Source organism: Podarcis vaucheri (assembly GCF_965113315.1).
Source record: "Podarcis vaucheri genome assembly, chromosome: Z".
Lineage (NCBI taxonomy): Eukaryota > Metazoa > Chordata > Lepidosauria > Squamata > Lacertidae > Podarcis > Podarcis vaucheri.
Genome location: NC_138758.1, coordinates 31,318,376 through 31,346,069, shown reverse-complemented (window position 1 = coordinate 31,346,069; position 27,694 = coordinate 31,318,376). Strand labels below are relative to the sequence as shown.

Genomic DNA, 27,694 nt, shown 5'->3' with positions numbered 1-27,694 from the left:
AAATAAAAAAAATATGTGGTAAGGATAGGGGTGTGCGTGTGCGTGGGTGTGGGTGTGTTGTGCTTTAGCAGTGGCCTAAACGAAAACAGCCAGGAAATAAAACAACTCTAAGTCTCCCACCCGTATCTTTTTCTCTTCTGTTGCATAAGTTCCTGGCACAAAAGTCTGCCAAGGGCATGCGAACCCTGCATATTTCCAGAGCACTACTAGCCTTTGAGGATCTAGCAGGAACAATGGGTGGCAGTGCAAAGGGGACAGAATATGCTGTCCAAAGCCCATCTGCTTTGTTGCAATGCTCACCCTTGTGAAATATTCCCTAAAATATGTGAGTTTACTGTTGGGAGAACTAGCCAGAGAGGGAAGGATGGAGGCAGGGTTTCTGTTTTATAGGCTAGCTTTGTTTTCTGGCATCTATGAGCCACAAAGCTTGGATATAAGCCACAGAACATCCTGTTTTCCCTTCTCTCTTGCCTGTCCTCTTGCTGGTTGGTCTTTCTGAGGGTCTGGAAAAAACACTGCCCAGCTAAAGGTAAGAACCAAAAAACCTTTCCTAAGCAGGTGAAAATGTGTAGATTGGGGGGTGGGCTGTACAATACCTGTGGCTTCTAGGGCAGAGATGAGAGTTAAACATCTGGCATTTTCTAAGTATAAAGAAATAGCGCAGGGGGAGCAGTCATTGCCGACAGGCATGCAAGACTGAGGTTTGCAAACAGTTGCAGCAACACAGGTATGCATCAGCCCCAGAGGAAAGTGATTGATTGATTGATTGATTGATTGATTGATTGGTTATTTAATTTCTACACCACTTAATATATTTAAAAAAATCTCTAAGAGGTGTACTAAAAACTGAAGCAGCAACAGTTGTAAAAATGTTACATTAATACAAAGGGTGTGTGTGTGTGTGTGTGTGTGTGTGTGTGTGTGTGTGTTCAATATTCCTTCTGACATACCCTTCCTCTCAAGAGATAGCTGCTGTAACTTTGGAGGGGTGTCAGAAAAGGGGGACGTTACAAGTCCCAATTTTTTGTTTATGCTGGATGGAATACACTCAGCTTCATTGTTTATGTTATTATATATAGCATACTCTCTCTCAGGTAAGAAATTTGCCATCTGGGATATTGTATCTTTACCTCTTCACAATCCATGTGCTTGGATTTTTTTTATGAACAGGCTGCTTCTAAGATTAGGGTCCACACTACAAAACTTGTTATTGAATCATAACATCACAGAATTGTATGGTTGGAAGGGTCATCTTGTCCAACCCCCTGCAATGCAATGATAGTGAACCGTGAATCTATTTTACTTACTCAGCATGTAAACAATAACAACAGAGGCTGTGTTTTAAAATACAAATAGGGTATTCCTGCCCTCTGTTATGTATTGATATATATAACCAGAGGTTTGGGGGGAAAGCTCTCACTCACTGTTTACCGTGAGCTGAAATAAAGAGCATGAAATCAACACTCAACTCCGAGTATATTTCACCCTCCATCCACCTCGTTGCTTGTCATCTGTGTGATCCTTTCAGTATGTCTTTTTTTTTAAAAAAAAATGCTTTTTATTGGTGTTTCATTTAATATAAACAACAAAATACATTAAAATTCAACAATCATTTACCCACATTCTTTCCCCACACTCTGCTGAGCATTGACTTCCTTCTTTCCCTTCAACAGGTTTTCTTAAGTCAGTTACTTTTCCACAGTTTCTTATTGTATCCAATCCTATCTACATTGTAAGATTTATTTCAGTCCTGCCAATCCTTTCAGTATCTCAATGGCCTTTGGGCAAAACAATGAATAATGCTCCTGTCACTGGGTCCCTCTATTACAACAGCAATTTTAACACAGCGTTGCAGCGACCCAAGAAGCTGGTGACAACAATTGGGGGGGGGGGGGCTGAGCCTCATGCCCCAAAATATTGAGGAGGGTTCTCTGCCCCATATACTCGGAACCCCTGCATGTAACATACAACTTAACAGAAAAACAAAAACGACGCACCAACGCTGCAAAGTGTAACAAACAGCATTTGCAGTTCTCAAGCAATAAACAAAGCAACACTCCCATCCACTAATTAGCAGATGAACAAAACCTCAACTAATCCAGCCTAAAAACCATCTACACTGACCCAGCAATGTTTTCCCGCCTTACTCTGCCCACAAAATGCAGAAGCCTGGCACCAGGTCAGCTTCTGCAGATCAGTGGTGGAGTGGGTGCCCAGATCCTTCTCCAGGGATGTTCAAGCATCTCTCCCTTGTGTGAGGCAGGGAGAGCAGTAGAAAAGCAAAGAAGGGAGACAATGGTGGCAAAGGTTTTGCAGTGGTACCTCGGGTTAAGTACTTAATTTGTTCCGGAGGTCCGTTCTTAACCTGAAACTGTTCTTAACCTGAAGCACCACTTTAGCTAATGGGGCCTCATGCTGCTGCCACGCCGCCAGAGCACGATGTCTGTTCTCATCCTGAAGCAAAGTTCTTAACCTGAAGCACTATTTCTGGGTTAGCGGAGTCTGTAACCTGAAGCATATGTAACCTGAGGTACCACTGTACCTGTTTTGCAGATATCCTGGCTACTCTTCTCTTGCTGCTGGTCAGGAGCAGAGGCACCGTGTTGCCCCCAAGATTAGGGGGGCTGGCGCATGTTGCACACATGTAATATTGCATGTGTGACATATGTCCTATGACGTCACATACATCCCTGGCGTGCACGGTAAACTGGTGAGGACTAGCATAAGGCCACACCAACCTGTGTGGTATCAGGAGATGCCACCCAGGCAGTTGCAGCCTTCCACTAGGCCATGCTGGTCCCCACAGTGTCAGGAGATGCTGTGTAGGCCACTGGGACCTTGTGCCAGGTCAGTCCCCTCAGGCTCTCTTGACACTGCACAGATTGGCGCAGCCTTCCGTTGAAGTGCTGTGCTCAGCTTGGCAGTTCGGTCTCCTCTGCCCCCTCAATATTCGGGGAGGATGACCCCCCTGCTAAGCAATATTGAGGGGGCTGATGACACCTTCACCCGCTATAGTTGGTGCATATGATTAGGAGTGAAGCCAGGGAGATTCCCAAGAGCAGAAAGGGAGGTTTACTTCCCTGGGTTAGAGGGTTAGAATAGGACTGAAGAGACCCATGTTCACACACACATAGCAGACCCTCCAAGTGTCCTTATTTTCCAGGAACATCCCTGATTTAGAGAAGACATCCTGGTTTCTGATTTGATCTTGGAATGTTCCATTTTTCCTTACGATGTCCCTATTTTCATTGCAGAAATGTTGGAGGGTATGGAATTGTCAGATTTCCAAGCCATCTGAAGGCAATCCTGTATAGGGAAGGGTTTTTTTTTTTTAAGTTTAATGTTTTATTATGTTTTTATATATGTTGGAAGCTGCCCAGAGTGGGTGGGGCAGCCCAGTAAGATGTGTGGGGTATAAACAGTAAAATTATAATTATGGAATGAAATTATGGAATTTCTCTTTTAATCAGATAAATGTTGGAGGGTATGACATAATCTAGCCACTAGCTATGCTGCTCAAGCTATATCACTACCCTAACCATATCCTCTCATACAAACCCACCACAGCTCTGGAATCTATGGGGAAAGCCCTTCTCTTGGTGGTGGACAGTGGTGGACCGCAGGCAACTTTGGAACTCCCTCCCTAGAGAAAGCAGACTGGCCACCCACTTGTCATTATTCCGCCAGCAGATGAAGGCTGATGACATGTCTTTGGAAAGGGCTTTTCAATAATGCTATGCTATTTTTACTATCCATGTTTCAATAATAAAAACAATAAGAATAATTTTATTATTTATATGCCGCCCATCTGCCTGGGTAGCCAAGTAAAATAGATCTGTTTTTATATTGTTTTAATTCTAGTACAGTTTAATTACTTTTTAATAAGAATATTTCTAGCTTGTTGTATTTGATCTGTTTTGCTGTGATTTGTGCAAGCCGCCTTGCATCCTGGTCTGGGGAAAAGCCAGGAGATAGATGATAAGATAGATAGATGGATGGATGGATAGATAGATAGATATCCAACCTCTGTTCAAAAGCCTCCAATGAATCATAGAATTGTAGAATTGGAAGGCTGCCCCGAGGGTCAGGGATCATAGCTCAAGAATACCTGGCAGATGACAATCTAACCTCTGCTTAAATACCTCCAATGCATTTGACTATATGACTATACTTTGTCACTTGTCCCATCCTGACAGGTGGATACATTGGCTATTACAAGGAGCCAGGATTATGAAATCTACTAGAGAAAAGATCACCCTGAATTTCAGGGGAATCCGATACAAGACTTATGCTAGCACCCTCCAAGCCTTCCCTGGGACCAAATTGAGCCGCCTCACAGGGCCCCAGGAGGCATCCACCGAGTTTGACTATGACCCCAACACTGGAGAGTTCTTTTTCGACAGAGATACTCGTGTTTTTGAAGAGGTGCTGAACTACTGCAGGACCAAGCACCTCCACTGCCCTCAGTACATCTGCAAGTCTGTCCTTGAGGAGGAGCTGGCCTTTTGGGAGATCAGTGAGGCCGCCCTGGCTCCCTGTTGCTTGCAGAGGCTGAGTGACATGGAGAGCCAGCAGGAAGACCTCGCCCTCTGGGATGACGGCAAGGATGAAGATGACCAGGCTCTCCTGGCCCAGGTGGGAAGGAGAAATAATAGTTGCAGGGCCCAGTGGCAGCCCAGAATTTGGACCCTCTTCGAAAAACCGTTTTCCAGTGGTAGTGCAAAGGTAAGTGCTGGAGCATTTCTTTAAAATGGGAATAGAGAGCCTGTGGTCTTCCACAGAGCCTGGTCATTGGGGTTGATGAGCACTGGACTCCAACAACATCTGGAAGTCCAAACAGGGCTCCCTTTGCTACTTTAAAACAAGGGGGGGTCCAATTTGTTAAGGTCATCTTGAATCCCAGTTCTGTCTCCAGCAGCATTAACTACTCCTCCCAGTTTGATGTCACCTGTAAAATTGGATAAGCATCCCCTCAACTCCTTCATCCAAGTTGTTTATAAAGATGTTGAACAACAATGAACCCAGGACAGAACCTTGTGTCACCTCACTTCTCCCTTTTTTCCAAGATGATGAGGAACCATTAGTGGACACTCTTTGAGTTCAGTCAGTCAACCAACTAGAAATCCACTTAACAGTTACCTTGTCCAGCCCACATTTTATCAGCTGTGTATCACGTGGAACTTTGTCAAAAGCCTAACTGAAATCAAGATACAATACCTTCACAGCATTCCCCTGATCCACCAAGCTTGTAACTCTATCAAAAAAAGAACTGAGTGTCATATGGCATGACTTGTTTTTGAGAAATCCATGCTGGGTCTTAGTAATCAGAGCATCCTTTTATAAGTGCTCGCAGACCAACCATTTAATTAAGTGCTCTATGACCTTTCCTGCTACCTACATCAAGCTGACTGGTCAGTAGTTAACTGGATCTTCTCCCCTCCCCCGCACCCTTTGAAGATGGGAACAACATTTGCCTGCCTCCAGTATGCAGGAACCTCACCTGTTTTCCAAGAATACTCAAAAATTATAGGCAAAGGCTTTGGGATTACATCTGTAAGCTCCTTTTGTACCATTGGGTCAGTGCTATTTTTCTAGGAAAAGAGGTGCTGGAACTCACCATAAACGCCTCCCTTGTTCTCTTATAATGGCAATGGTGCCCACCTAAGAGGTGCCAGATCTGAGTTCCAGTGAGTTCCAACTGAAAAAATCCTGCCATGTGGAGTTCACGTGCCTATACATTACACAGGCTTATATAGAGGCATCCCCTCCCCTCAGCTTTAAACACACATAGAAATTATGTTTACAGAGAAAACACATGTCTGCATTATCAAAACCAGATGCCTGCTTCATTGAGAAGAACAGGGTACCTTCTCTCTATCAGGCGAGTTCAAGACTGAGCTTTTTCTACACAAACATTCTTGACACATTCTTCACACAGCCTGTGTAAGAAGATTCTCCTGACAATATCCTTTCACACAATCTTTTTTTTTTTACATCTCTTCAAATGTAGGCTACCTATCAAAGCCATGCATGCACCATTAATTCTGAGAGGGAAATAGTAGCTCTCAGTAAATTAAGGACACAAGGATGGTAGATGGAGCAGTTCTTTCTTTGTGGGAATCTGGGGAAGTCTCCTCCAACATAGTACTCTCCAGATATTTTGTACCAACCCCCATCAGACGTAGCCAGCATGACTGACTGAATGAAGTTTGAGCTGATAGGAAAACAGTCACATGGACTGGGGGCTGATGGGATTTATAGTAACGCAAGATATCTAGAGGGCACCAGGCTGAGGAAGGCTGATCCACTTTGCAAACAGGGGCTAAATGGGGTTCTGCCACAATTTAGAGGGAAGAGCTCAGTGGTGGAACATCTGCCTTGCCAACGGAAGGTTCCAGGTTCAATCACCAGTGGCACCACAAGGTAGGGTGGGAGGGGAGAACCTTTCTAGAATACTGGAGATTCACTCCCCAGTCAGTGTAGATCAAGGATGGAACAGTGCTCCTATGAAGAAATGTTGCAGTGTCTGGATATTTTTAGTTTAGAAGAAAGTCAAGTAAGAGGTGACATGACAGAAGTTTATTATGCATGAGGCAGAGAAAGGTCCCCAAAACATTAGAACTCCTGGACATCCAAAGAAGCTGAATGTTGGAAGATTCAGGACAGATTTAAAAAGTACTTCTTTTCGCAGCACATAGAGCAGGAAACTCATTCCCACAGGAAGCAGCGATAGCCACCAACCTAGACAGCTTTGAAAGAGGATTAGTCAAATTCATGGAGGATGGTAAGGCTACCAATAGCTGTTAGCCATGGTGAGGCAGCAATGCTTCTGAATATCAGTTGCTGGGAACCATAGGAGGGGAGAAGGCTCTTGTGCTCAGATCCTGCTAGCTGGCTTCCCTTTGGGGCATCTGGTGGCCACTGTGAGGACAGGATGCTGGATTAGATGCTTCATTGGCCTGATCCAGCAGGCGCTTCTTATGTTCCTGTATTCTAACACAAAGCTCACAAACTAACTTCGTGACACGGCTGAACTTTCTTTCCACAGATTCTGGCCGCTATCTCCCTGGTCTTCAACATTGGGATTTGCATCCTTTTCATAAAGAAAGCTGATGTAGAAATTGAGTTCTTTGTCTATGGACATGAATACAACAGCACTGACACCGTCCTCAATGAGATTCACAAATACTTCCCTTACCTCATCCCTCTGGAGTTTTTCTGCGTCCTCTGGTTCTTGTTTGAGTTTTCCGTGCGGCTTACATTTTGCCCAAATAAAAAGAAGTTCCTGACCAGCCCCCTGAACATCGCTGACTTCATCTCCCTCTTTCCAATTTTCATTGAGCTCTGCACACATGGACAAGCCTGGCTGGGTTTTGTCCGTGCACTGTACACCCTCAAGCTCTTGAAGATCCTTAAGCTCATAGAAATCCCTCTAATGTTCCAGGTCCTTTCATACACGTCCAGGTCTGTCTTCAGAGAGATCTTCATCTTCATGATCATCTTTATCTTCGAAAGTCTGTTCTTCGGCATCCTCATGTTCTACACAGAGGTCCTTTACCCAGTACCTGAATCGTATTTTGAGAGCATTTCATCCTGCATTTGGTGGGCAGTCATCACTTTGACCACTGTTGGTTATGGAGACTCGTACCCTATCACTGAATTCTCCCAAGTGATAGCAGCCTGTGCGGCACTCTGTGGCGTGCTGACCATAGTCATCCCAATCCCTATCTTTCTGATCAAGTTCAAGGGCTATTATGATGCTGCCGTGATCAAGGAGAGGAGGAAGAGGAAAGCAATGGAAGCAGTGACGCTGTTGTCCTGAGGACTCCAGAGCACCATGTTGCCAATTATTCCTGGGAAGAGATAACTGGCTTCTAGATAGCTTCCTGCCACACCGCAGATGCTTCAGCTGATTTGATGCAATTTTTAGCTTCTATCTGAGCATCATATTCCTCTGTGCTGCCAACTGAATTAACCTGTGCTCCCACATTTCCAAAGAGAGAGAGGGCTACCAATGCCCGCTAGCCATGATGGCTATGCTCTGCATCCATGGCTGAAGGCAACAATAATTCTGAGTATCAGCTGCTGGAAACCACAGGAAGGGAGAGAGCCCTTGTGCTCATGTTCTGCTTGCTGGTGTCCCAGAGACATCTGATTGGCCACTGTGAGAACAGGATGCTGGACTAGAAGGGTGGATTGGCCAGATCCAGCAGGCTCTGCTTATGGTCTTATGTTCTTAAAAGAGGTCTTCCTCCTCGTGCTTCTTGCCTTCAAGCCTTTTTGCCTGGAACATACCTTTGGACTGTGATCATGGCTCTTGCTTGCCCACAATGAACATGGATAGATGCAAGTTGATCTCTGTTGGCATTCTGGGCTCCATTAAGGAGATTAATGCTGCCACAACCAACCAAAGGGGAAATGGGTTAGAGTCGCCAATAATGTTCTGTCTTTATATATTTTTAGATTGTATAAGCCACTATCATTTTTCAGGAAAAAAACCTACAGCAGCTAACATTGCAACCTAAACACAACTGGTATAATAATATAAGGGGGAAATGATGCAGGGATTTAACAGCATATAAAAGCAACAATAGCAGTACTACTGCTGCTGCTGCTCCTCACAGTGTAATCTTTTACATGGCTACCTAGATGTTAATTTCATTGATTCAGGGAAGTTTCCTTCCAATGTGTTTAGGATTGGACCCTGAGACTCATGAAATAAAAGTCAACACATTCATATACCAGGCATACAGCAAACTATATTACTTACTGGAAACCCAAATGCACAGAGAAGAGAGAGCAAAACCCACCATTTCATGGTTAGTGGCCCTCATCACAACTCGCTCAGTCTCTGAGAATAAAGCTTCTCATTTCCAAACTGGAAATGAGAAAGGAGCAAATGTAAGACCTACTTCTGGAAAGGACTAGATCCCACTTCAGTTTGGGGGTCAACTGATATTAAAGGGGTGGCCCTCCCTCACCCAACCCCAAAAGCCACAACTCATAAAAATGACTTGCATTAGATTCTCAGCATTCCTTCTGTTCATAGAAAATAGTGGAAGTATTTGGAAAGCTAAATTCCAGTTTATTTTAAAATTTCATATTAATCAAAAGTTATTACATGCATACATGCACATTCATACATACATGATCAAAAGGTATTACATACTTACATGCATATATACATTCATGCGTATTACACACACACACACATACATACATGAATACATATATATATATATATACACACACACACACACACATGCATACATATAAGATTAGAAAGACTACAGCAGGATCCAGAATTCCTCATATTTTTCTCTCACTTGTTTGCTTGGCTCTCCTCTTGAATTGGGTGCTTTATGCTGAATGATGGCCTTCAGGGAGCCACCATTGACCCCAATGGCCCTGCAGGCATGTTATAGTACTCCACGAACCATAGCTTGTTGTCAATGGGCACATACACCAGCCACTCTCCTCTCTGCTCCAAAGCAAACTGGAGCATCAGGTGAGTTTCAAAGAAGCCATCAGCATAGATCAGGTGCATTTCAACCATGGGTCTCAAAAGGGGGGTGGGGGCAATGTGGGATACCAGCCAGTGAAGTGCAAATAATTGCAAATGTTTTACTGGCAGGTAGCAGGAACGGACACAGTCTACACTTGAAAAAAGAATCACAGTCATAGAAATGTGGAGTTGGAAGCGACTTGCAAGGGTCCTCTAGTCCAACTCGAATCCATACAGGAATCACAGCTAAAGGATCCCTGACAAACAGCCAATCTCCACTTTAAAACCTCCAAGAAATGAGAGTCCACCACTTTCTGAAGGAATCCATTCCACTGTTGAATTATTCTTACTCTCAGAAAGTTCTACCTACCTACCTACCTTGGATGCAGCATTAAGCAAGTCCCACCCCCTCCAAAAATGTGCTTAATATAATGTGCACTTTGGCCTTAAGACTTCAAAAAGTGTAGACCCCAAGCCCCCTGGGTTTCTGCTAGGTACTGGCACCTCAATTTCATAACTACATTGCACTTAAGAGAAGCCTTCTGGCACGAAAATGAGATTTTTGTATTATTAAATCATATAATGTATGCTGCATTGTGCTTTCACGCTACAGTTTATTAAAGGTAATTATATTTCTCCATTACAATTAATTTGTGCTTCATGTTTCTCAGGGGCAATATAGGCATCGTTGTTAATTGAATAAACACAGAGAACATGAAGGATTCTTCTGTTTAGTAAAGAACTGCTAAGGAGAGGCATAAGCCGCCTCAGGACCACGATGGATTGGGAGGGAGGATTCAGCTCTTCCTCCCCCTGCCATAGACCTCTCCTAAACCTGTCTCTATTTGCATTTCAAGGGACACCTCCATTGGCACCAGGAAATCTAGTGTTTTACAGAGGAACAAACCCAGAGCTTTAGCTACAGAGTTTTTTGCCCTGGGTGAAGCCTTCAGAGGGGCACCATTGAGGCTCCCTGCCTGTATGTGTGTGTACACAAATGTGTGAGTGTGGGTAGGTGTGGGTGCCAAACTGGATCTTTGACCCGGGTGAACTAAAGTCTAGTTTCACTCCTGACAAACCTGACAGAGTCAGCTCCCTGCCCCAACAAACCTACACTCTAAGGGGAAATCTAGAAGCTGCCATGACCCCAGCATCCAGGAAGACACTGGCTATGTACACACCAGACACTTACAGCACTATGATACCCAGTTCCTTTTTTCTTTAAAAAAATGTTTAGGAGTACTCTCATTTCAACTCAAGAAAATCACAATTTTATGGTTCAAATCGGGGAAAATAAATACAGTAAATGGACAAAAGTACAAAGATTCACAAAATGTTTAGGAGTGTGCGTACCCCCAGAAAAAAGCACTGATGATACCACTTAAAGTACTCCTGTCGTCCCCCCCACAGCACCAAATCCTGGGAGCTATAGTTTGTGAAGGGTGCTGAGAGTTGTTAGGAGACCCCCTCTTCCCCTCACAAAGCTACAATTCCAAGAGTTCCCTAGGAAGGGACTGACTGTTACACTCTGAGAATTCTTATGTGGTTATTTATTCATTTATTTAAAATATCTGTATGTTGCTGTGTCATTCTAAAACAACTATCAGAGTGATTTACAACAAGAAAAACATAAAACACTACAATGAAAACCATAAAAATGTTAAAAACAGACAACAATTAACCATTGTGGAAGGATGCCTTATTACTTGCCTGTATAGGCCTGGCAGAATAGGGATGTTTTCAGCAGACGTTTAATAGCTGAAACAGAAGGCACTTGCTCAATCTCCAGTAGCAGAGAGTTCCACAGGACTGGTCCAATGACATTATTTCTCGCTGTTGTCAAATGAACCTTGCCGACTTGGGGAATGACCAATGGCGTTCCTGCAATCTCAGCGATCAAGCTGGAATATTATAAGGATTCAGGTAGTCCCTGAGATTCCTTGGACCTAAGTTGTTCAGTTGTGTAAATGAATGCAAGGACCTTGAACCTGGATTGGTAGGAGACGGGCAGCCAGTGCAGCTGTTTCAAAGATGGCGTCAATTATCCTCAGCCTGAAGCTCCCATCAGCAATCTGGCTGCAGCCCAGCTGGAGCTTCTAAACGGGCCCAAGGGCAGCCCCACATAGAACTCATTGCAGTAATCCAGCTTTGAGGTTACCAATGCATGTCCTAAAGTGGTCGGGCTGTCCTTGTCCACAAACAGCTGTAGTTGTTTGTGTCCTTGTCCACAAACAGCTGTAGTTGTTTTGGCAAACCAGACAAAGCTGGCAAAAGGCTCTCCTAGCCGCAGATGACACCTGGGCCTCTAGTGACAGAGATGTATGCAGGACAGGGGCACTAGCTAGCTTGGGGGGTGAGGAGGCTGAATGCAGAGATGCGGCTTCTGTGGCGGGCTTCTCCTCCTGCAGTTACTGGGGAATGTGGCCCCAGCTTGTCCTGGTGACGCCTCCTTCTCCTTCTCAGAGCAATGTCAGGAGCAGTCAGGGCCTCCTTCCCTGGCAGCCACAGGAGGAAGAGGTGGAGAAACTGATGGTGCACACAGCGCCCAGAGTTTGGGATGCTCGGCTTGGGCTGCTTGTGACACATGACACTTAGCATGTGTGTGATGTCACATATATGTGCGATGCATGCACCAAGTGTCGTGTGTGTGTATGATGTCACACATGCAACACTGGCTTCCCCAATCGGCTTTGTAAGCTAGCCCATGTGTTGCATTTGCTCCTTCTGAGGGAGGCAACCCTATCCAGAACAGGCAAATTGCCAATTTCCCTTTGCATGTTCAGACCTTTAAACCCCACCCTAAATAAATTCACACAAGACACAAAAGTTGGTTTGATTTTTTGGCAGAATTTAGGCCACAACTTTATTGATTACAGCAAGTGAGTGGTTGCATAGGCTCTGGCTCGGCTAGCTCCCTGCACTGTTGCAGGGAGCGCTGACCTTGGGTACCAGCATAGGTCAGCCTAGGGTGAATACCTGGATAAGCGGAAAGCCGGGAACAGGCTATCTCTGCCACCCAAATGCCCCCCTGGACTCATGCACGGGCACGGGCACAACCCTCTCTCAGGGGTTGACCAAACCATCGACCAAACCTTTAACAGAATACCCTTCACATAGGGATGGCGAGTACATTCTCCCATCCCTATCACTTGAACCAGAGCCTATCCGCCACACAAGCACCCACGCTTGCCACCAGCCACTCACACCTGTAACCAATCCCTTAACCCCGCTGACACGGAGGTCAGCCAAAAATTCATTCCCAATCACAGACAGATGAACCCTGTCAAGCCTGTAAAGGGACGCAACACGGAAGGTAATGCCTGAGTGACAGATCACCGTCCCTGCCCAAGGCCAGAACCTTTTTTAGCCACCACGCTCTGGATGCTCATCTGGGCCCTCTCGGTGGCAGCTGGGCATTGGCTACCTTGCCACACATCACTGCCATCAGTGACCAAATTTTGAGTCCAATAAGAGCCACCTTCAACTCTTCAAGTAATGAAATCCTCTCTATACAAGATTGGATCCAAAAGCTGACACAATATGCCGAATTAGATGGTTTATCAGAAAAAATAAAGAATAAATCAAAACTGGAATTTGTTTCAAAATGGGAGGTTTTCAAACAATGTTTGAAAAGTAAATATAGTAGTTTAAATTATGTTGCAGCATTCGAGGAACTTCAGTAATAGTTGCAAGGTAGATATAAGAAATTAGATATATTAAGAAAAAGTTTAATTATGATAAAAGTGTGTATTGGCAATGAGTAATATGAAACTGGCGAAACCTGCCAATGCAGGGGAAATTCCTTCACGGTTCTGAATACAGCAACCATCTTATGACCGCAACAGCGCCCACTGACCTGGAACGCAAAATATTAGCCTGGAAAGAAAAGAATCATTAACTTGAAGACCACTGATCTAGGATGAAATTATGGAGGCAAGAAATTATTAATTTGAGGGAGGGTGGGTGGGTGGGTGATCCTGGAAGGAAGAACACCAAAAGAGGCTTGGACAACAAGGTCAGCCTCTTTTCTTTGGCCTTAGCCCCACCCCCAGCCGGCCATCCATTGTCATCCCTGGCCTAGGGTGGGTCAAAGGCCAGCCCAAGCAGGTGGGTGGCACCTGCCCACCTATGCAGAAGGGAGGGCGGAAATTGCAGACACATGTGCTAAACCCTGTCTGTGGTGCCTACCCCCTTGCCCCAAATGATGAGACAAGACACCAGAATATGGGTTAAAATTGGCCACAACTTTATTGAGCTTCAGAAGTGGGAAACTTGGCACAGGCCTTGGCAGGTAACCCTCTCAGCCCGCCTGGCTGAGGATATGCAGGCAGATGAGGTCCAGTGAGAGGGGACTGCAAAGCGCAAACTTTCACCGACCTCGTTCCAGGAGTTTGACCTACATGCCGCCACTCTAGGGCCAGGGACTCCCGGTTTTTGCCATTTAACGGGCCCTGCAAGCGCCGCATGGGGAGGGAGCATGAATGCATCCTCCCCAACTTGATGTTAGACCAAAGGATACCTTGCCAAGGCCTAAAACTGCCACCTGTGGCCCTAAGGGCCTCGCCGCCAAGTCCCACAACTGAGGATCAATCAAACCCTGCAGTCTACCCAGTCCCTAAGGGCTTGTTGCAAGTCGTGGAGCCCAGAGGTCATTACCCAGTGGGGTCAGGTGCACTCCATCCTCCTGGAATAGTTCAGCCTTATCTGCCCAGATGGTGGGATGTGGGATAGAGAACCCGCCAATTTGCCGCATGGTCTTGCGCATGGCCGTTGATTTTCCCCACAGCATAATTGATGTGAGAGGGATTGGAAACCCCCCTCCAGTGCAGACGGGGTAGGAGATTGGACCAGCCAATAGTCATTGTCGGGTACAAGGCATGCAGGCTTTTTATATCTGCCCTTGCAGCAAGGGCCAGGGCAATGCCTTTTTGTTCCACTAGATCGTTCTCTCCCACATGTAAAATCAAGACCTTCGGAGGGCAATGCGCCACCGCAGCACTACGCAACATGGGCATCAAGCTCCGCCAACGTATGCCCCACTGGGCAATCCAATAAATGCGTACCTTGGGGTGGATGTTAAGGTTACGGCCCCCATTGTGCGACCGTGCATAATCTGCTGCCCAATGCACAATGCCGTGCCCTACAACCCAGATCTTCATGGTGGGCAAACCTGTAAGAAAATTCAATTGCAAGTGATAAGGTGGAGGAGCCAGAACGAATATAGCTTTTGTAGGCTGCCAAGCACCAGCGCCCAGTATCTTGATGCAGGTGGGGTCCCACCCTGGACTGCCGCTGAAGTGGCAGCCCCGATATGGAAGGAGTGCCCGGTATATTCCTGGGGACTAATGCACAGGCCGCTATAATTCTGCATAAGACTGCTGTGAATTGAGATCGCGTCAAAGGGCGCGTGTTTGCATGAATGAAGAAAGGGCCCTTGCACTTGGGCCGGACCCTGAAGAAGCGGCGTGTGTCCTGATATGGGCAGGGGCCCTCCTGTTCCGTCGGGGACAGCGCCAGCATGACCCCTTTCCGCAATTGCTCAGTTTTTGAGGACCGAATCCTGACATTCAATGTATCCCTGGAGAACTTAATGTCAGTGTCTGCCAGCCCTGATTGAGGGGACCCAGCCAAACACTCCCCAATGTGCATGACACCAAAGAAGGCTAGGGAGAATGCTGCCTGAAAGAGACGCGTTTCGAAATTTAACCAGCAGATCTCTGGTAGTTTTTTCCAAATTAGATTGTGTCGATAGTGATAGGCTTCCTGCCATCCTGACGTGGGGGAATGACTCGCCACCATCCAGTTAGCAGCTTCTTGACGTGGAAGCTCTCACAGGGGTCTGGCCAATGAAGGAATTTACAAAAGAATCAGATAGCTGCCCTGTAAAGCATTAAAGTTTTATGGCAAGGCCCTTGTGCTTTAGGAGCACCATGAATTGAAGCACCTCCTCCTCCTTTGCACAATGTGTTTTGGTGCCACGAAAATGCCCGAACACGTTCCAGGCCCTGGAATAAGAATTTAGTGGAGGGTGCTAATGATGACAATACTCCCTGGTTTACTTCTCGCTTCCAATCTCCCACAGATTGTCTGGGAAGGCGTCCGAGGTCTGGTCTGCCTCTGGTGCCAGTTTGCGGAAACGCTCCATCTAGAAATGAGACAGTGCATCAGCAATGTTATTGTTAAGGCCAGGTATGAAGCGGGCAGTGAAAGAAATATTGTGCCACAGGCACTCCAGCATGAACAGGAGCAGCACCCTTATGACCCTCTGGGACTTTGATGACTCTTACCACCGCTTGATTGTCAGACCAGAAGCAGACCCTGGAATTTGAGATGCGAATGGCGACTAAAATAGGAAAAAACTCCGGAAAGGTTAAATCCCAAGTGATGCCTGCTGCATGCCAAGAAGATGGCCACGGCTGGGCACACCAATGGCCCCGGAAGAACACGCCAAAGCAAAGCGGCCAGAAGCATCAGAATGGACCTGGAACTCCACCCCAGGGTTAAGGCTCTTTTGCCAAAATGAGACCCCATTATAATCCTGCAAAAATGCAAGCAGAGCATCCTTTATCTGCTTTGTCACCCTAATGCAATGGTGAGGGGCTACCTCTCTGGCCATGAGCCATGCCAGACGGGCACAAAAGGCATGGCCTGGCGCAACTACCCTACATGCAAAAATAGGGATTGCACCTGGCGAAGGGTGGTCTTTTTAACTCCGAGCGATGCCTCCAGCAATGCTTTCAAGGATTCCAGCTTGGTCTGTGGGAGGTACGATTGAAGCTCAACAACTTTAATCCTAAAAAAAAGCTCAACAACTTTGGTCAGCCCCCATGGTCCTTTACTTCATCAAATCTGGCCCTCTTTGAAAAAAGTTTGGACATCACTGTCTCCCCTTGCCCGTGTTTTTCCCACAACAACCCTGTGAGGACTGGTCTCTAAATCACCCAGTGAGCTTCATTATGCTCAGATCTAGATGTTGGTTATGTATAAAAGACACATTCTGGTGAACATTCTGCTATATATTCCCATCAGAAACCCAAGGCACCCCAGATGGCCAGTTTCAAAACCTTGGCTGTGAAAATACCCTCATTTGCCCATCATCTTCTTCACCAGGAGGAAGAAGTTAACCAGAGGGAGGCAGCCAAGTTGAGCAGAAAAGGCAAGAACAAAACAATTTGTTCTTGCTTCATTTCCTCACCATCCCTCCAGACCCCTGCTGCCTTGTTGCACAACAAATCTGCTTTGAATTGAGCCAAGAGAGTTTGAACTCTGCCCATTTCCAAGAGGCCAGAGCTCTTTCAGGAACTGTGGGTGGCAAGGGAGTTACTGGCTTATTTATAAATGGTCCACTAAATAATAGCTGGTTGTTGCTGATAGGAAGGTATGTTGGGGGAGCAGAGCGGAGGGTGTGCATTACACACACTCAAATAGATTTTCTGTTGGATTGGCTGGCTTTGCTTCTTGGCATCTGACATCTCTAGGCTTGGAACTGGGCCCCTAGAGGCATCGTGTTTTGCAGACAGCTCACTTTTGCTGCCTGCTTATTCTTCCCCCATTCTCTCTCTCTCTCTCCACCCACCACTGCATCGGGACTGTGGAGGTAAGGACTGGCGCTGTAGCTTTTTCTCTGGGATTCTTCACGTATGTGTGTGTGTGTAGTATGGTGCAATGGGGGCTTTTAGCAGACAACAGAAGAGGTTGGTGATGACACTCAAGTTGTGGGTTTGGAGGGCATGAAGAGACAGGCAGGCAGAAATGACAGTCATGATTTGCAGTGGTGGCACCTCCTGAGGGCTGCCATCTAGCTTTGCCATTGCACGTACTTCTTTTCATGCACCAGGGGATGTGCTCAGACATACTGTGTCTTCCCTGCTCAGGAAGGAGGAATATATTGTTACATGCTACCCCAAACTCAGAGCCTCCAGGAGTTCCTGTGATTATGCAGGTCTGGTTTCCTTAGAATGAAAGTCAGCAGAGACTGTGGTGTCTTTTGGATCTATTGTATTATTTAGTCAGATATACAACCTGAGCATTTGATAGAAGGTGTCACAGCATTAGCACCCTTCTCTGTTAGCTGCAGCTTTGGATCCAGCACGGAGCAAGCATATCTCTGTGTCTCCAGCTTCCAGCTCAGCTCTCACACACTACCCTGGCCCTTGTTCTCTTACCTAGCAGATAAGTGAGGGGGTGGAGGAGGACACCATCACCTGGTTGTAGTTCTTGCAACCCAGCTCATTCTTTTGGGAAGCTGATGAGGACATACTTAGTGGCCAGCTAAGGTCCATCTTTTGGTGTGCAATTCTGCATAACGTAGATCAGAATACTTTTGAATAAATATGAATGGAACTAGATGGATTTTTGAGGTGCATTTAACAGCTGAGCAGCTGTTCTCGGAAAAGGCGGGTCAAACATATTCTGCTTAAATCAGTGGCTCCCAAATTTGATGATACTGCCCCCTGGGGTGGGTGGGATTAGTTAGAGAGGTGCTAAGAGGCAAGGGGGTGGCAGGAGGTCAAAGGCAAGCCTTTCTGAGCATGTTAAAGGTAAAGGTAAAGGTACCCCTGCCCGTACGGGCCAGTCTTGACAGACTCTAGGGTTGTGCGCCCATCTCACTCAAGAGGCCGGGCGCCAGCGCTGTCCGCAGACACTTCCGGGTCACGTGGCCAGCGTGACATCGCTGCTCTGGCGAGCCAGAGCCGCACACGGAAACGCCGTTTACCTTCCCGCTAGTAAGCGGTCCCTATTTATCTACTTGCACCCGAGGGTGCTTTCGAACTGCTAGGTTGGCAGGCGCTGGGACCGAACAACGGGAGCGCACCCCGCCGCGGGGATTCGAACCGCCGACCTTTCGATCGGCAAGCCCTAGGCGCTGAGGCTTTTACCCACAGCGCCACCCGCGTCCCTTCTGAGCATGTTAATCACTTATTTATGATTGACACGCTAGAGTCTGAAACAAAGCAGACTTTAAAGTTTAACTGCTCTTATCCCTCTCAAGGGGACACAGGTGGTGCTGTGGGTTAAACCACAGAGCCTAGAACTTGCCGATCAGTAGGTCGGCGGTTCAAATCCCCTTGACAGGTTGAGCTCCCGTTGCTCGGTCCCTGCTCCTGTCCACCTAGCAGTTCAAAAGCACGTCAAAGTGCAAGTAGATAAATAGGTACCGCTCCAGTAGGAAGGTAAATAGTGTTTCCGTGCGCTGCTCTGGTTTCACCAGAAGTGGCTTAGTCATGCTGGCCACATGACCAGGAAAAACTGTCTGTGGACAAATGTCGGCTCCCTCAGCCAGTAAAGCGAGATGAGCGCTGCAACCCCAGAGTCATTCATGACTGGACTTAACTGTCAGGGGTCCTTTACCTTTATCCCTCTCAAAGCTATGTATTTTGGTCCTGTTTGTATTTTTTTTAATTCTAAGTTTTCACAACTGTTGGTAATGCTTATTGATTTTCTTATACATTAATTAGGTGAAGGTTTGTGCATGTTTGGTAAGTGTGGGTAGGTATATTTTCCTTATATTTTCCTGAGAAATATTTTCATGCGATATTTTTTGAAGTATATTCCTTTTTTTAAGCTGAAATATTAGATCAGAACATTATTTGTGTGCATCAGTGACATGCACTCATACCTACAAATTAGTTTTTTGGGAGGAACATAGCTATAGATTGAATTTTGATTAAAAGTGTGATTAAATATGAATCTTATTGCACTATTATCCTCTTCAGTAGATCATGCAAACTGTTCTTCTGAAAAATTCTTTTTATGAGTTTATGGAGGCATGGGGCAGTGGCCCAAAAAAGTTTGGCAACTACTAGCCTAAGTAGTTTCTGTTAAATTGTGCCAGGCTGGTCTCTGATGGTGCATTGCTACACAATATTAGTGGAAACATTTTGGTTTTTCTCTAACCTGTACAAGAGCAGCCCCTAGATCACCAGCAACAACTAGCAGAACTCTGTGTGTGTTTGCAAAGTTCTCTCAGGGCCACCAAGAGGTGTGGAAGCCAATATAAATTGCCAGGGCCCTACAGTCTGGAAGTGAACTCAACTATCTTGCATATGTTTTTGTCTTCCTTGATAGTATCATTGTTGTTGTTTTTTTAATATCCATTGTAAAACTGGTGAATTTCAAAGAAAATAATAATGATATACAGCATTTTGCCAGTTATTGGCCAATAGAGACTTTAACGGACTACTGAATTTCCTCATGCAAAAACAGCTTTCAGACTCTCTGCCTTGCTCAGAAAGAAGGTCCTCTTTGCACGCCAGGTCTGCAATGCTCCCAGGAGATATTGTGAGATCTCAAGGATCCATCCAAGTTCCCATGAGATCTCATAGGCCTTGGTTCCCATTTAACTTTTATTGTTCTTGTTGTTACTGTTTTCAAGCATGAAGTTATAAGAAAAAAACTGCTCCTTTTCCCTCATGGGGTACCCAAGAGCCATATAGAGTCCTTATGTAGGTTCTCTTTTTTTAAAAAAAAAATATTTATTAAAAGTTTAAAGATTACAGAAAGAAGTAAAAAAAGAGAAAAAGTAAACAATACAAATCAATACATTACAGTACATAGAAGAAGAAAAAGACACAATGCATCAAAACAAAAACAATTAAAAACACATCCAATATTTCCATATCTTTGTCTTTCATTAACTTGTTTCATTGACCTCCTCACACCTCCCTTTTTTGTATTCTAGTTATTAATTATTTCAGCAAATCCTTTCCATCTTTCACTGTTTTCTGTCATTTAATTGTCTTGATTTATTTTAACCCTATCTTACCATTAAAGCCCTAAAATTTATTTGAACTTAACTCCTTATAACGTTTCTACTAAAGCCATGTAATTTCATTCCAACATTTTTCTAACACTCATTAATTTTACAATATTTCTCTAAATATGAATACACCCTCCACCCGACTTGATGTTAGACTAAAAGATACCCTTCCAAGGCCTAAAACCGCCAAAGTTGTGACGAAATGCCACGGAGAAGGCAAAACCTGCCAATGCATGGAAAATTCCTTCCCGGTTCTGAATACAGAAACCTTCTTACGACCGCAGAAGCGCCCACTGACCTGGAACGCATAATATTAGCCTGTAAGGAAAAGAATCATTAACTTGAAGACCCCTGATCTAGGATGAATATCGAGCCAAGAAATTATTAATTTGAGGGAGGGTGGGTGATCCTGGAAGGAAGAACAGCAAAAGCGGCTTGGACAACGGGGTCAGCCTCTTTTCTTTGGCCAAGGGTGGGTCAAAGGCCAGCAGCTGGCGGCGGGGGAGTAATGCCCCCCCCCGCCACCACAAAGAACAGCAGGCCACCCCTGCGGCCTAGCCGGGGCCCGTGCCACCCGCTCGGGCCAGTGGATGGCGGCAGCAGAGAGCCATGCCCCCCCTGCTGCAAAAAACCAAGCAGGCTACCCCTGCGGCCCAGCCGAATGGCAGCAGCAGGGGAGCCTTGCGCCCCCTCCCCAGCGCCGCCACAAAATAAAGGCCACCACATGGGTTAAAACAAACTGGGATGCCCGCCCCGCCCCGCCCCCCCGGGGCTGGTGGAGCGCCCCCTCCTGCGGTGAGCGGCGGCAGATGGGCCCAAGCGCCAACCCACGCCACCACCGAACAAAAAACTGAAAACCGAGAAAGCAGAAAGAAAGAAGGCTGCAAAATGTGGCCTAGCCTGGCGGAGGGGCCAAGCCCCCCCCCCCAATCCAGGCAAAACGCAAAGAAGCCGGTTACTTACCTCAATCTGGCCATCTTGACACACTCCTGATGATCTTGATCCTGGAAGGAAGAACACTGAAAGAGGCTTGGACAACGGGGTCAGCTTCTTTTCTTTGGCCTTAGGCCCACCCCCAGCCGGCTGGCCATTGTCCTCCCTGGGTGAGGGTGGGTCAAGGTCTGGCCCAGGTGAGCCCTGCCCAGTGAGCTTTTCCCATTTCTATCCAAATATTTGAGGTCACTGAAAGAGTCAAAATGGCTTTAGGATGTTTTCCTGTACTGTTTCAGACATGTGATTTATATATTTATGTATGCGTTTGCCTGGTACATTTATGAACATTTATTTTATATCTTAGACCTTATAATTCTCATAACAATGACAAATACAACATGCATTTAACTTGCATTCAGCTTGCAGGATTTCCACTTGTCTCGCTTCACCTTCGTGTGGCTGGAACCGTGGAAATTAAACATCCATAAGATGCATTCGTGCTGTAAAGATATTTAGCTGGTCCACCCTTTGCTGAGGAGCCACCTCAAAAACTCTCCCCCCCCCCCCAAGGGCAAGAACCCTGAGCTCTCTGGTAAGTTATTGCATTGTTATGAGTTTGCATAGTACGAGATATTCTAAATTCCTGGGTCCAATAAGTTAGAATTACGGTAATCAGTTTGGGGAGTTAAACTATGCCAAGCACTGAACACCTGGGTTCAATGCATACATTAAAAATGCAAGCCAGCCTAGCCTGGTAACCTCTTGCTGAGTGTGGGTAGTAGGGGAACAAAGCCTGAGAAAGGGGCAGGGAGATGGGTGATTAACAAAGCAGTTACGGTACTTTGTGCTGGACAGCAGAGGGGTGTGAGACCCTCCTCCCTCAAAATAAGTACCGTAAGTAGAAGGAGTCACAAGGCCAGAGTTTTTAGAGTGGCAGTGATGTGCAAGCAAAACTGTGACAGGCTATAAAAGGAGACCGAGAGCATGGCTGATTTCTGTTTTGGATCCAAGGCTGGTGTGCCTAGGGAGATGTAGCAGATCCCACCACCATATACCTATTGTGGCAGATCCAAATTACGTACACACCCTATAATAATGGGTTATCTTTTTGGTTTTGTGTAAGGGAAATCTTAGATACTTGGAGACTCAGGTAAAAGTTGAACAAATAAGAAACATATTTTTACAGAATGAAGTGGATAAAACAAAGGATAGCTTTGTATGGTTTTATGATTTTACTATTTCAACTTATGCCAATAAAGGTTGGTAGAAACTAGAAACAAAGGATATATCAGGAGATAATGGTCATTCAGGAAACAGCAAACCTATTAACAATTATACTAAATCTAATGGATGTTTCAGGCTTCTAATCAAGCACAGATTCTGTTAAAACTTCAGATGCTTATGTTCAGTTATTACACTTCAGGTAGATGTTGCAGGTTCCTAGACTAGATGGTAAATTCTCCGCTCATTTCACGTTATTTCACTTCAGTTCTTAACTCAGTGGTTGCATAGGTGTTGCCGCTTAATACTTTGGTTCTTCAACAAGATGGTGCTTTCTGTCAGTTACCCAGCCATTTGCCCATCCCACACCTGAGGTACTCGAAATGGTACAGCAGCTCAGGGGATCACCATGCCCCTTTTAAACTGTTTTGGGAGTCTTCTCTTTTTAGATCTCTCCACTCCTGACTGGAATGAGACCCAAGTACACTGTATCCACACAGCTTCTACTTCTCCTGGCTCAAACTCGGCCTTCCCAGTTAACTTCTGGCCTGATACCCTCACAGGAGTAGCATTAGATATTTTCCTAGCTTTAGATATTTTTCTCTAGCTTTAGATATTTTCCTCAGAGTGGATGTTTCTACTCAGGACAAACTCTCTCTCCCCTAGACCAACACCCTTTCTTCCTCTCAAACTAAACGCTGTATCTGAAAACTCCCTCAGAAACGACTCCTTTTATTTTCCCTCGCAAAGTGCTGGCTCCACCCTCCACCCCACCCCAGCCGACTGTCTTGGTAGCCAATCAGAGAGAGGCTCCAGCACTCTGGTGGAATTCTGAGGAAGTGCATCACCAGACTCTGGTCTGGCTCTGCTGTCCGTCACAACGGAAGCAAGAGAACCTCTTGGGAGTGTATTGCTGGGAGTCTCTCCATCGTAGATTCTGATTGCAAATATGTGTAAATAAACCATATATCATAAAGACACCACCGTCTCCACTGTGCCTTGTTATTATTTATTATATTTATACCCTACCCATCTTGCATGGGTTTTCCCAGCCACTCTGGGTGGCTTCCAACACATATAAAAATAAAACACATATAAAAATAAAAACACCAAACATTACCCTGGGTAAGGGCCTGGAACCTCTGGAATCTTGCACTGTTGCAGAGACTGGGGTGGCTTGTAGCAGTATTCAAAACTGTATTTTTGTTGACTAAGCCCCTTTCTGAATCTTCCCAGGTTGTTGCAAGAAGCCAGTTGGACCACCATCAGACAGATGGAGGTCTCCGCCGGAAAGGTCATTCTGAACGTTGGAGGCATGCGCTATGAAACGTACCTTAGCACCCTGCAGGCTTTCCCAGGGACCAAACTGTGGAGCCTCACAGAGCCCCACGCCAACACAAAACATGACCATGACCCTAGCACCCAGGAGTTCTTCTTTGATCGGAGTGGCTGGCTGTTTGGACAGGTGCTGAACTACTACAGCACAAAGCAACTCCATTGCCCTGCAGGTGTCTGTGAATCTGCCTTTGAGGAAGAGTTGGATTTCTGGGGGCTCACAGGCACCCAGCTGGCCCCCTGTTGCTGGAGAGGGCCCCAAGAGGAGGTGCACGACATTGGGATTGTCGACGAGCAAGACAACGACCAGGGTCTCCTGATCCAGGAAGAAAGAAGGAGTGGCTGTCCGTATGCCCGGTTGCGGGCCAAATTGTGGGATCTCTTTGAAAAGCCCCATTCCTCTAAACATGCAATGGTAAGGAATGTGCTTGATAAGTGCCAGACTTCGCTCTGTGATTTGCCAGGGGAAGGTGGAGAGAGGGGCTAAGGGGACTGGTCAAGTATTGGGAATGTAAAACCCAACTCTGCAGATTAACTTGGTGCTGTATATACCAAACTTCCTCCAAGGCAGCAATTCCTCCCACCACCACCTGGACTCCACAAACTCCATAAACTGTAGCACCTGCCACCCTATAACAAGCATTATTCAGAATAGCATTATATAATAAATTGTGCAGAATACGTTACACTACCAGATGCCTCTGAGAAACTTGCTATCAGGATCTGAGCACAAGTGCCCTCCCCAGAAACTAGTATTCAGAAGCATATCTGCCGCCAACTGTGGAGGCAGAGCTTAGCTATCATGGCTGCTAGCCATTGACAACCTTGTTCTCCACGATTTTGTCCAGTCCTCTTCTAAAGCCATCTGTGTTGGCCTCCTAAAGTACTGAGTTCCATATTTGCTGCTTCAAAAAGAACTTTCTTTTATTGGTGCTCATATGGGCTCTTCTATAGCCAAAGGGGCAGAATCTGATACGTGAATGTAGGAAAAGTTAACAAACGTGTGAGAGTAGGTGGCACCTTTGTTATATGTCTTCCCATGCCTAACAAAACCCTTCCTCTTTAACCAGACATTTGGCCTCTGAATATCTGTGGCCTCTTAGGTGGGATGTTCCATTGCATTACTTTAATGTATTCTTTTAATGTGTTGTGTTTTTTTAAATGCATCTATGTAGGTTTTAATTAGTTAGTTAGTTTGTGAGTTGCCTTTGGCAACAAAAAGTTACCAATAAATTTAATAAATACAGTGTGTGCATATATATAATATTTAGTTATAGTTAGTTATATAAATATAAACCAGTGGGCCCATTTTCCTATGTTCACCCTTCCTTTATCTTTGCAGGGTTTGGCAGTTGTTTCTCTGCTGTTCACCATTGCTATCATCATCATCCTCTGTGAGGAGTCCAAGGGGTTCATAAAAAACATCACCCCAGACCATACTATAGAGAGCCACCACCACCATTACTACCATCACTTCTTTCCCTCTGCCTATTCCTACGAAGTGCCCCCCTACCTCCTCCACCTTGAGCTTTTCTTCATCTTCTGCTTCACAGCTGAGTTCTTCGTACGGATCATGTGCTGCCCAGATTTGAAGAAATTCCTGAAGAACCCTCTGAACATCGCTGATCTCCTCTCCCTGTTCCCAGTTTACATTGAGCTGTCCTTGGCCAGACCTTCACAGGAGCCACACCCTCAGGAGTCACATCCTTTGGTCCAGTGGCTGGGTCTGTGCCGCATTATTTACATCATCAAACTCCTGAAGGTATTGAGGCTCGTGGAGACACCTCTGATGCTGAGGGTGCTGCCTTGCATGTTCAAATCCATCCTGAGAGAGATACTCATTTTCTTGTTGATTTTTGCTTCTGAAGTCCTTTTCTTTGGCACCCTCTGCTTTTATGGGGAGCTGCTGAGTACCAACTTTAAAATAGGGTTTCATGACATTGGCGAGGCCTTCTGGTGGGCGGTCATCACTCTGACCACTGTAGGGTATGGAAACCTTGTCCCTGTCAGTGTCACCGGCCAAGTGATAGCAGCTTGCACTGCACTCTGTGGTGTGCTGACCATCGTTGTCCCAGTCCCGATTTTTCTATTCAGTTTCAAGGGCTGTTATGATGCTGCTGTGATCAAGGAGAGGAGGAAGAGGAAAGCAATGGAAGCAGTGACGCTGTTGTCCTGAGGACTCCTGAGCATCACATCCCCAGTTTTCTGTAGGAAGAGAAAAAAAGGCTTCCAAATAGCTCCCTGGCACATCACAGAAGCTTTTCAAGAAAGCATTTTATTGACGTAATAAATAAATAAATAAACCAATTCAACAAAAATAATAGAAGTACAAAAAAGCAGCACAGTATATTCAGGAGAGACTTAATTTTAGGTTGGTGGGGTGTTTAAGACCGCCACCAGTTTCATGTTGCCCTGAAGAGAGGCAGTCCTGTGTGTCTGTATAAAGGTACATAAGATAAAATCCCACCCAACAGCCCATGATTTTTCTGGGTCCTCCAAGCCTTTGGCAGCACGTGATTTATCAGTTTTTGCAGCTAGTGATAAATTCCACATATTTTTATACCAAAGTGAAAGTCTCAAGCCTTGCAACTTTTTTCCATTTGGAGGCAATTGAGGTTCTGGCAGCTGCCAGCATCCATGTCAAAAGTCCACAAGAACTAATTTTTTTCTGCTGATCATCCCATAGCTGTAGGTTTTTAATACCACAACATATGAAAAATATCTCTATGTGGCGTACAAAAACCAAAAGAGCAATAGACAACTTAAACAAAATATTACAAAAATACACAGTTACATAAAAAATGCTAATTAACTAATACAAAGTTACTACTATATATAAAAATCATATATAAATCCATATCAATTTATTTTCCTTCTGACACACGCCTGATATCTGGAATTTGGTTAAGATTAAAATATAAAGCAATGTACTTTTTTTAAAGCTTCATTTTTTCAGGAAAAGGTAATTATATGATTTATCTCAATATGTTTTGTAGGACTTAAAAGTTACATCAAAATGGCATTTGATCAAGCTTAGAAATTTTTACATTAATTGGCAATTAATTTCAGAACATGAGAGAGGTGCTTAACCTATGTAATGAAATAGAACATATTTACATGGTTAGGTGTGTTTCAAAACTTTATAAAAAGGTAAGCTGCTGTTACTGGAATTTGGAGTTTTCTTGTGGAAAATTCACCACTTTGCCTGCTTATAGAGCTCTGGTAAGGCAAAATTGTGTATGTTATACATTTTGCTCATTCTCTATGTTTTTGTATCAACTCCATGATTAATCTTACATTCTGCAACAGGATTAAGATTTTGCTAGTAAAGAAAAATACTTTTAAACTGTCTGGTCTCAGAATGAAATATATCTGTTTCTCTAATTATTTTTATCTGGACACAGGTGCACCATGTGACCATTTGCACTCAGTTTCCTGTGAGATCCAGAGCTTGCTAACCACACAGATGTATTTAGGCCCTGATTTAGGGTCTGATCTGCCAATCTGGGCATAGAACATGTGATCTGTACTGTGGGCAGGTTCCCACATGCATCCAGTGGCATCTGTTTTGTACAGTCAGATGCCAGTCTCCTGGCATATGTGTCCGTTCCCTGATTACTGTAACATTCTGCATGTGTGTATGGACCATGATAGATATTCTTAACACTCATATGCTGATAGAACTCTCATATTGCCACACAAGATGGCATTACTGCCATCCGTTCACAATATCCATCTTCCGACGATCAGAGCTCCTAGCATCAATCCCCGCTCTGCATAGAGCAAACATGTATTAGAGAGGAATGTGGTTGTGTGATCCTGCTCACCTTCCCATGTGCTTAACTCTAAATGCGGCTGCACCCTGAAAATAAATTGCATGTAAAACAGTAAAGCGTAGAGGAGTCCTGAGATGCTCTGCATTCGTGAAGCTGTCGGGAGCA

At 45.2% G+C, this 27,694-nt stretch overlaps 1 protein-coding gene across 1 annotated transcript; it reads left to right on the top strand.

Annotated features, from left to right (window-relative positions):
- The first annotated feature begins 221 nt into the window (after positions 1-221).
- Positions 222-27,102, top strand: LOC309524246 (uncharacterized protein). The gene is made up of 5 exons (XM_082208709.1): positions 222-529; positions 4,197-4,725; positions 7,049-7,818; positions 23,655-24,168; positions 25,096-27,102. The coding sequence occupies exons 2-5, from the start codon at positions 4,231-4,233 to the stop codon at positions 25,927-25,929; spliced, it is 2,613 nt and encodes an 870-aa protein (XP_082064835.1). The 5' UTR covers positions 222-529; positions 4,197-4,230; the 3' UTR covers positions 25,930-27,102.
- The last annotated feature ends 592 nt before the right edge of the window (positions 27,103-27,694 follow it).

Coding starts and splice junctions, on each gene's coding strand:
- LOC309524246 (XM_082208709.1), top strand. CDS start 4,231: ATGAAATCTACTAGAGAAAAGATCACCCTGAATTTCAGGGGAATCCGA. Junction 4,726..7,048: donor TTTCCAGTGGTAGTGCAAAG/GTAAGTGCTGGA, acceptor TTCTTTCCACAG/ATTCTGGCCGCTATCTCCCT. Junction 24,169..25,095: donor ATTCCTCTAAACATGCAATG/GTAAGGAATGTG, acceptor TTATCTTTGCAG/GGTTTGGCAGTTGTTTCTCT.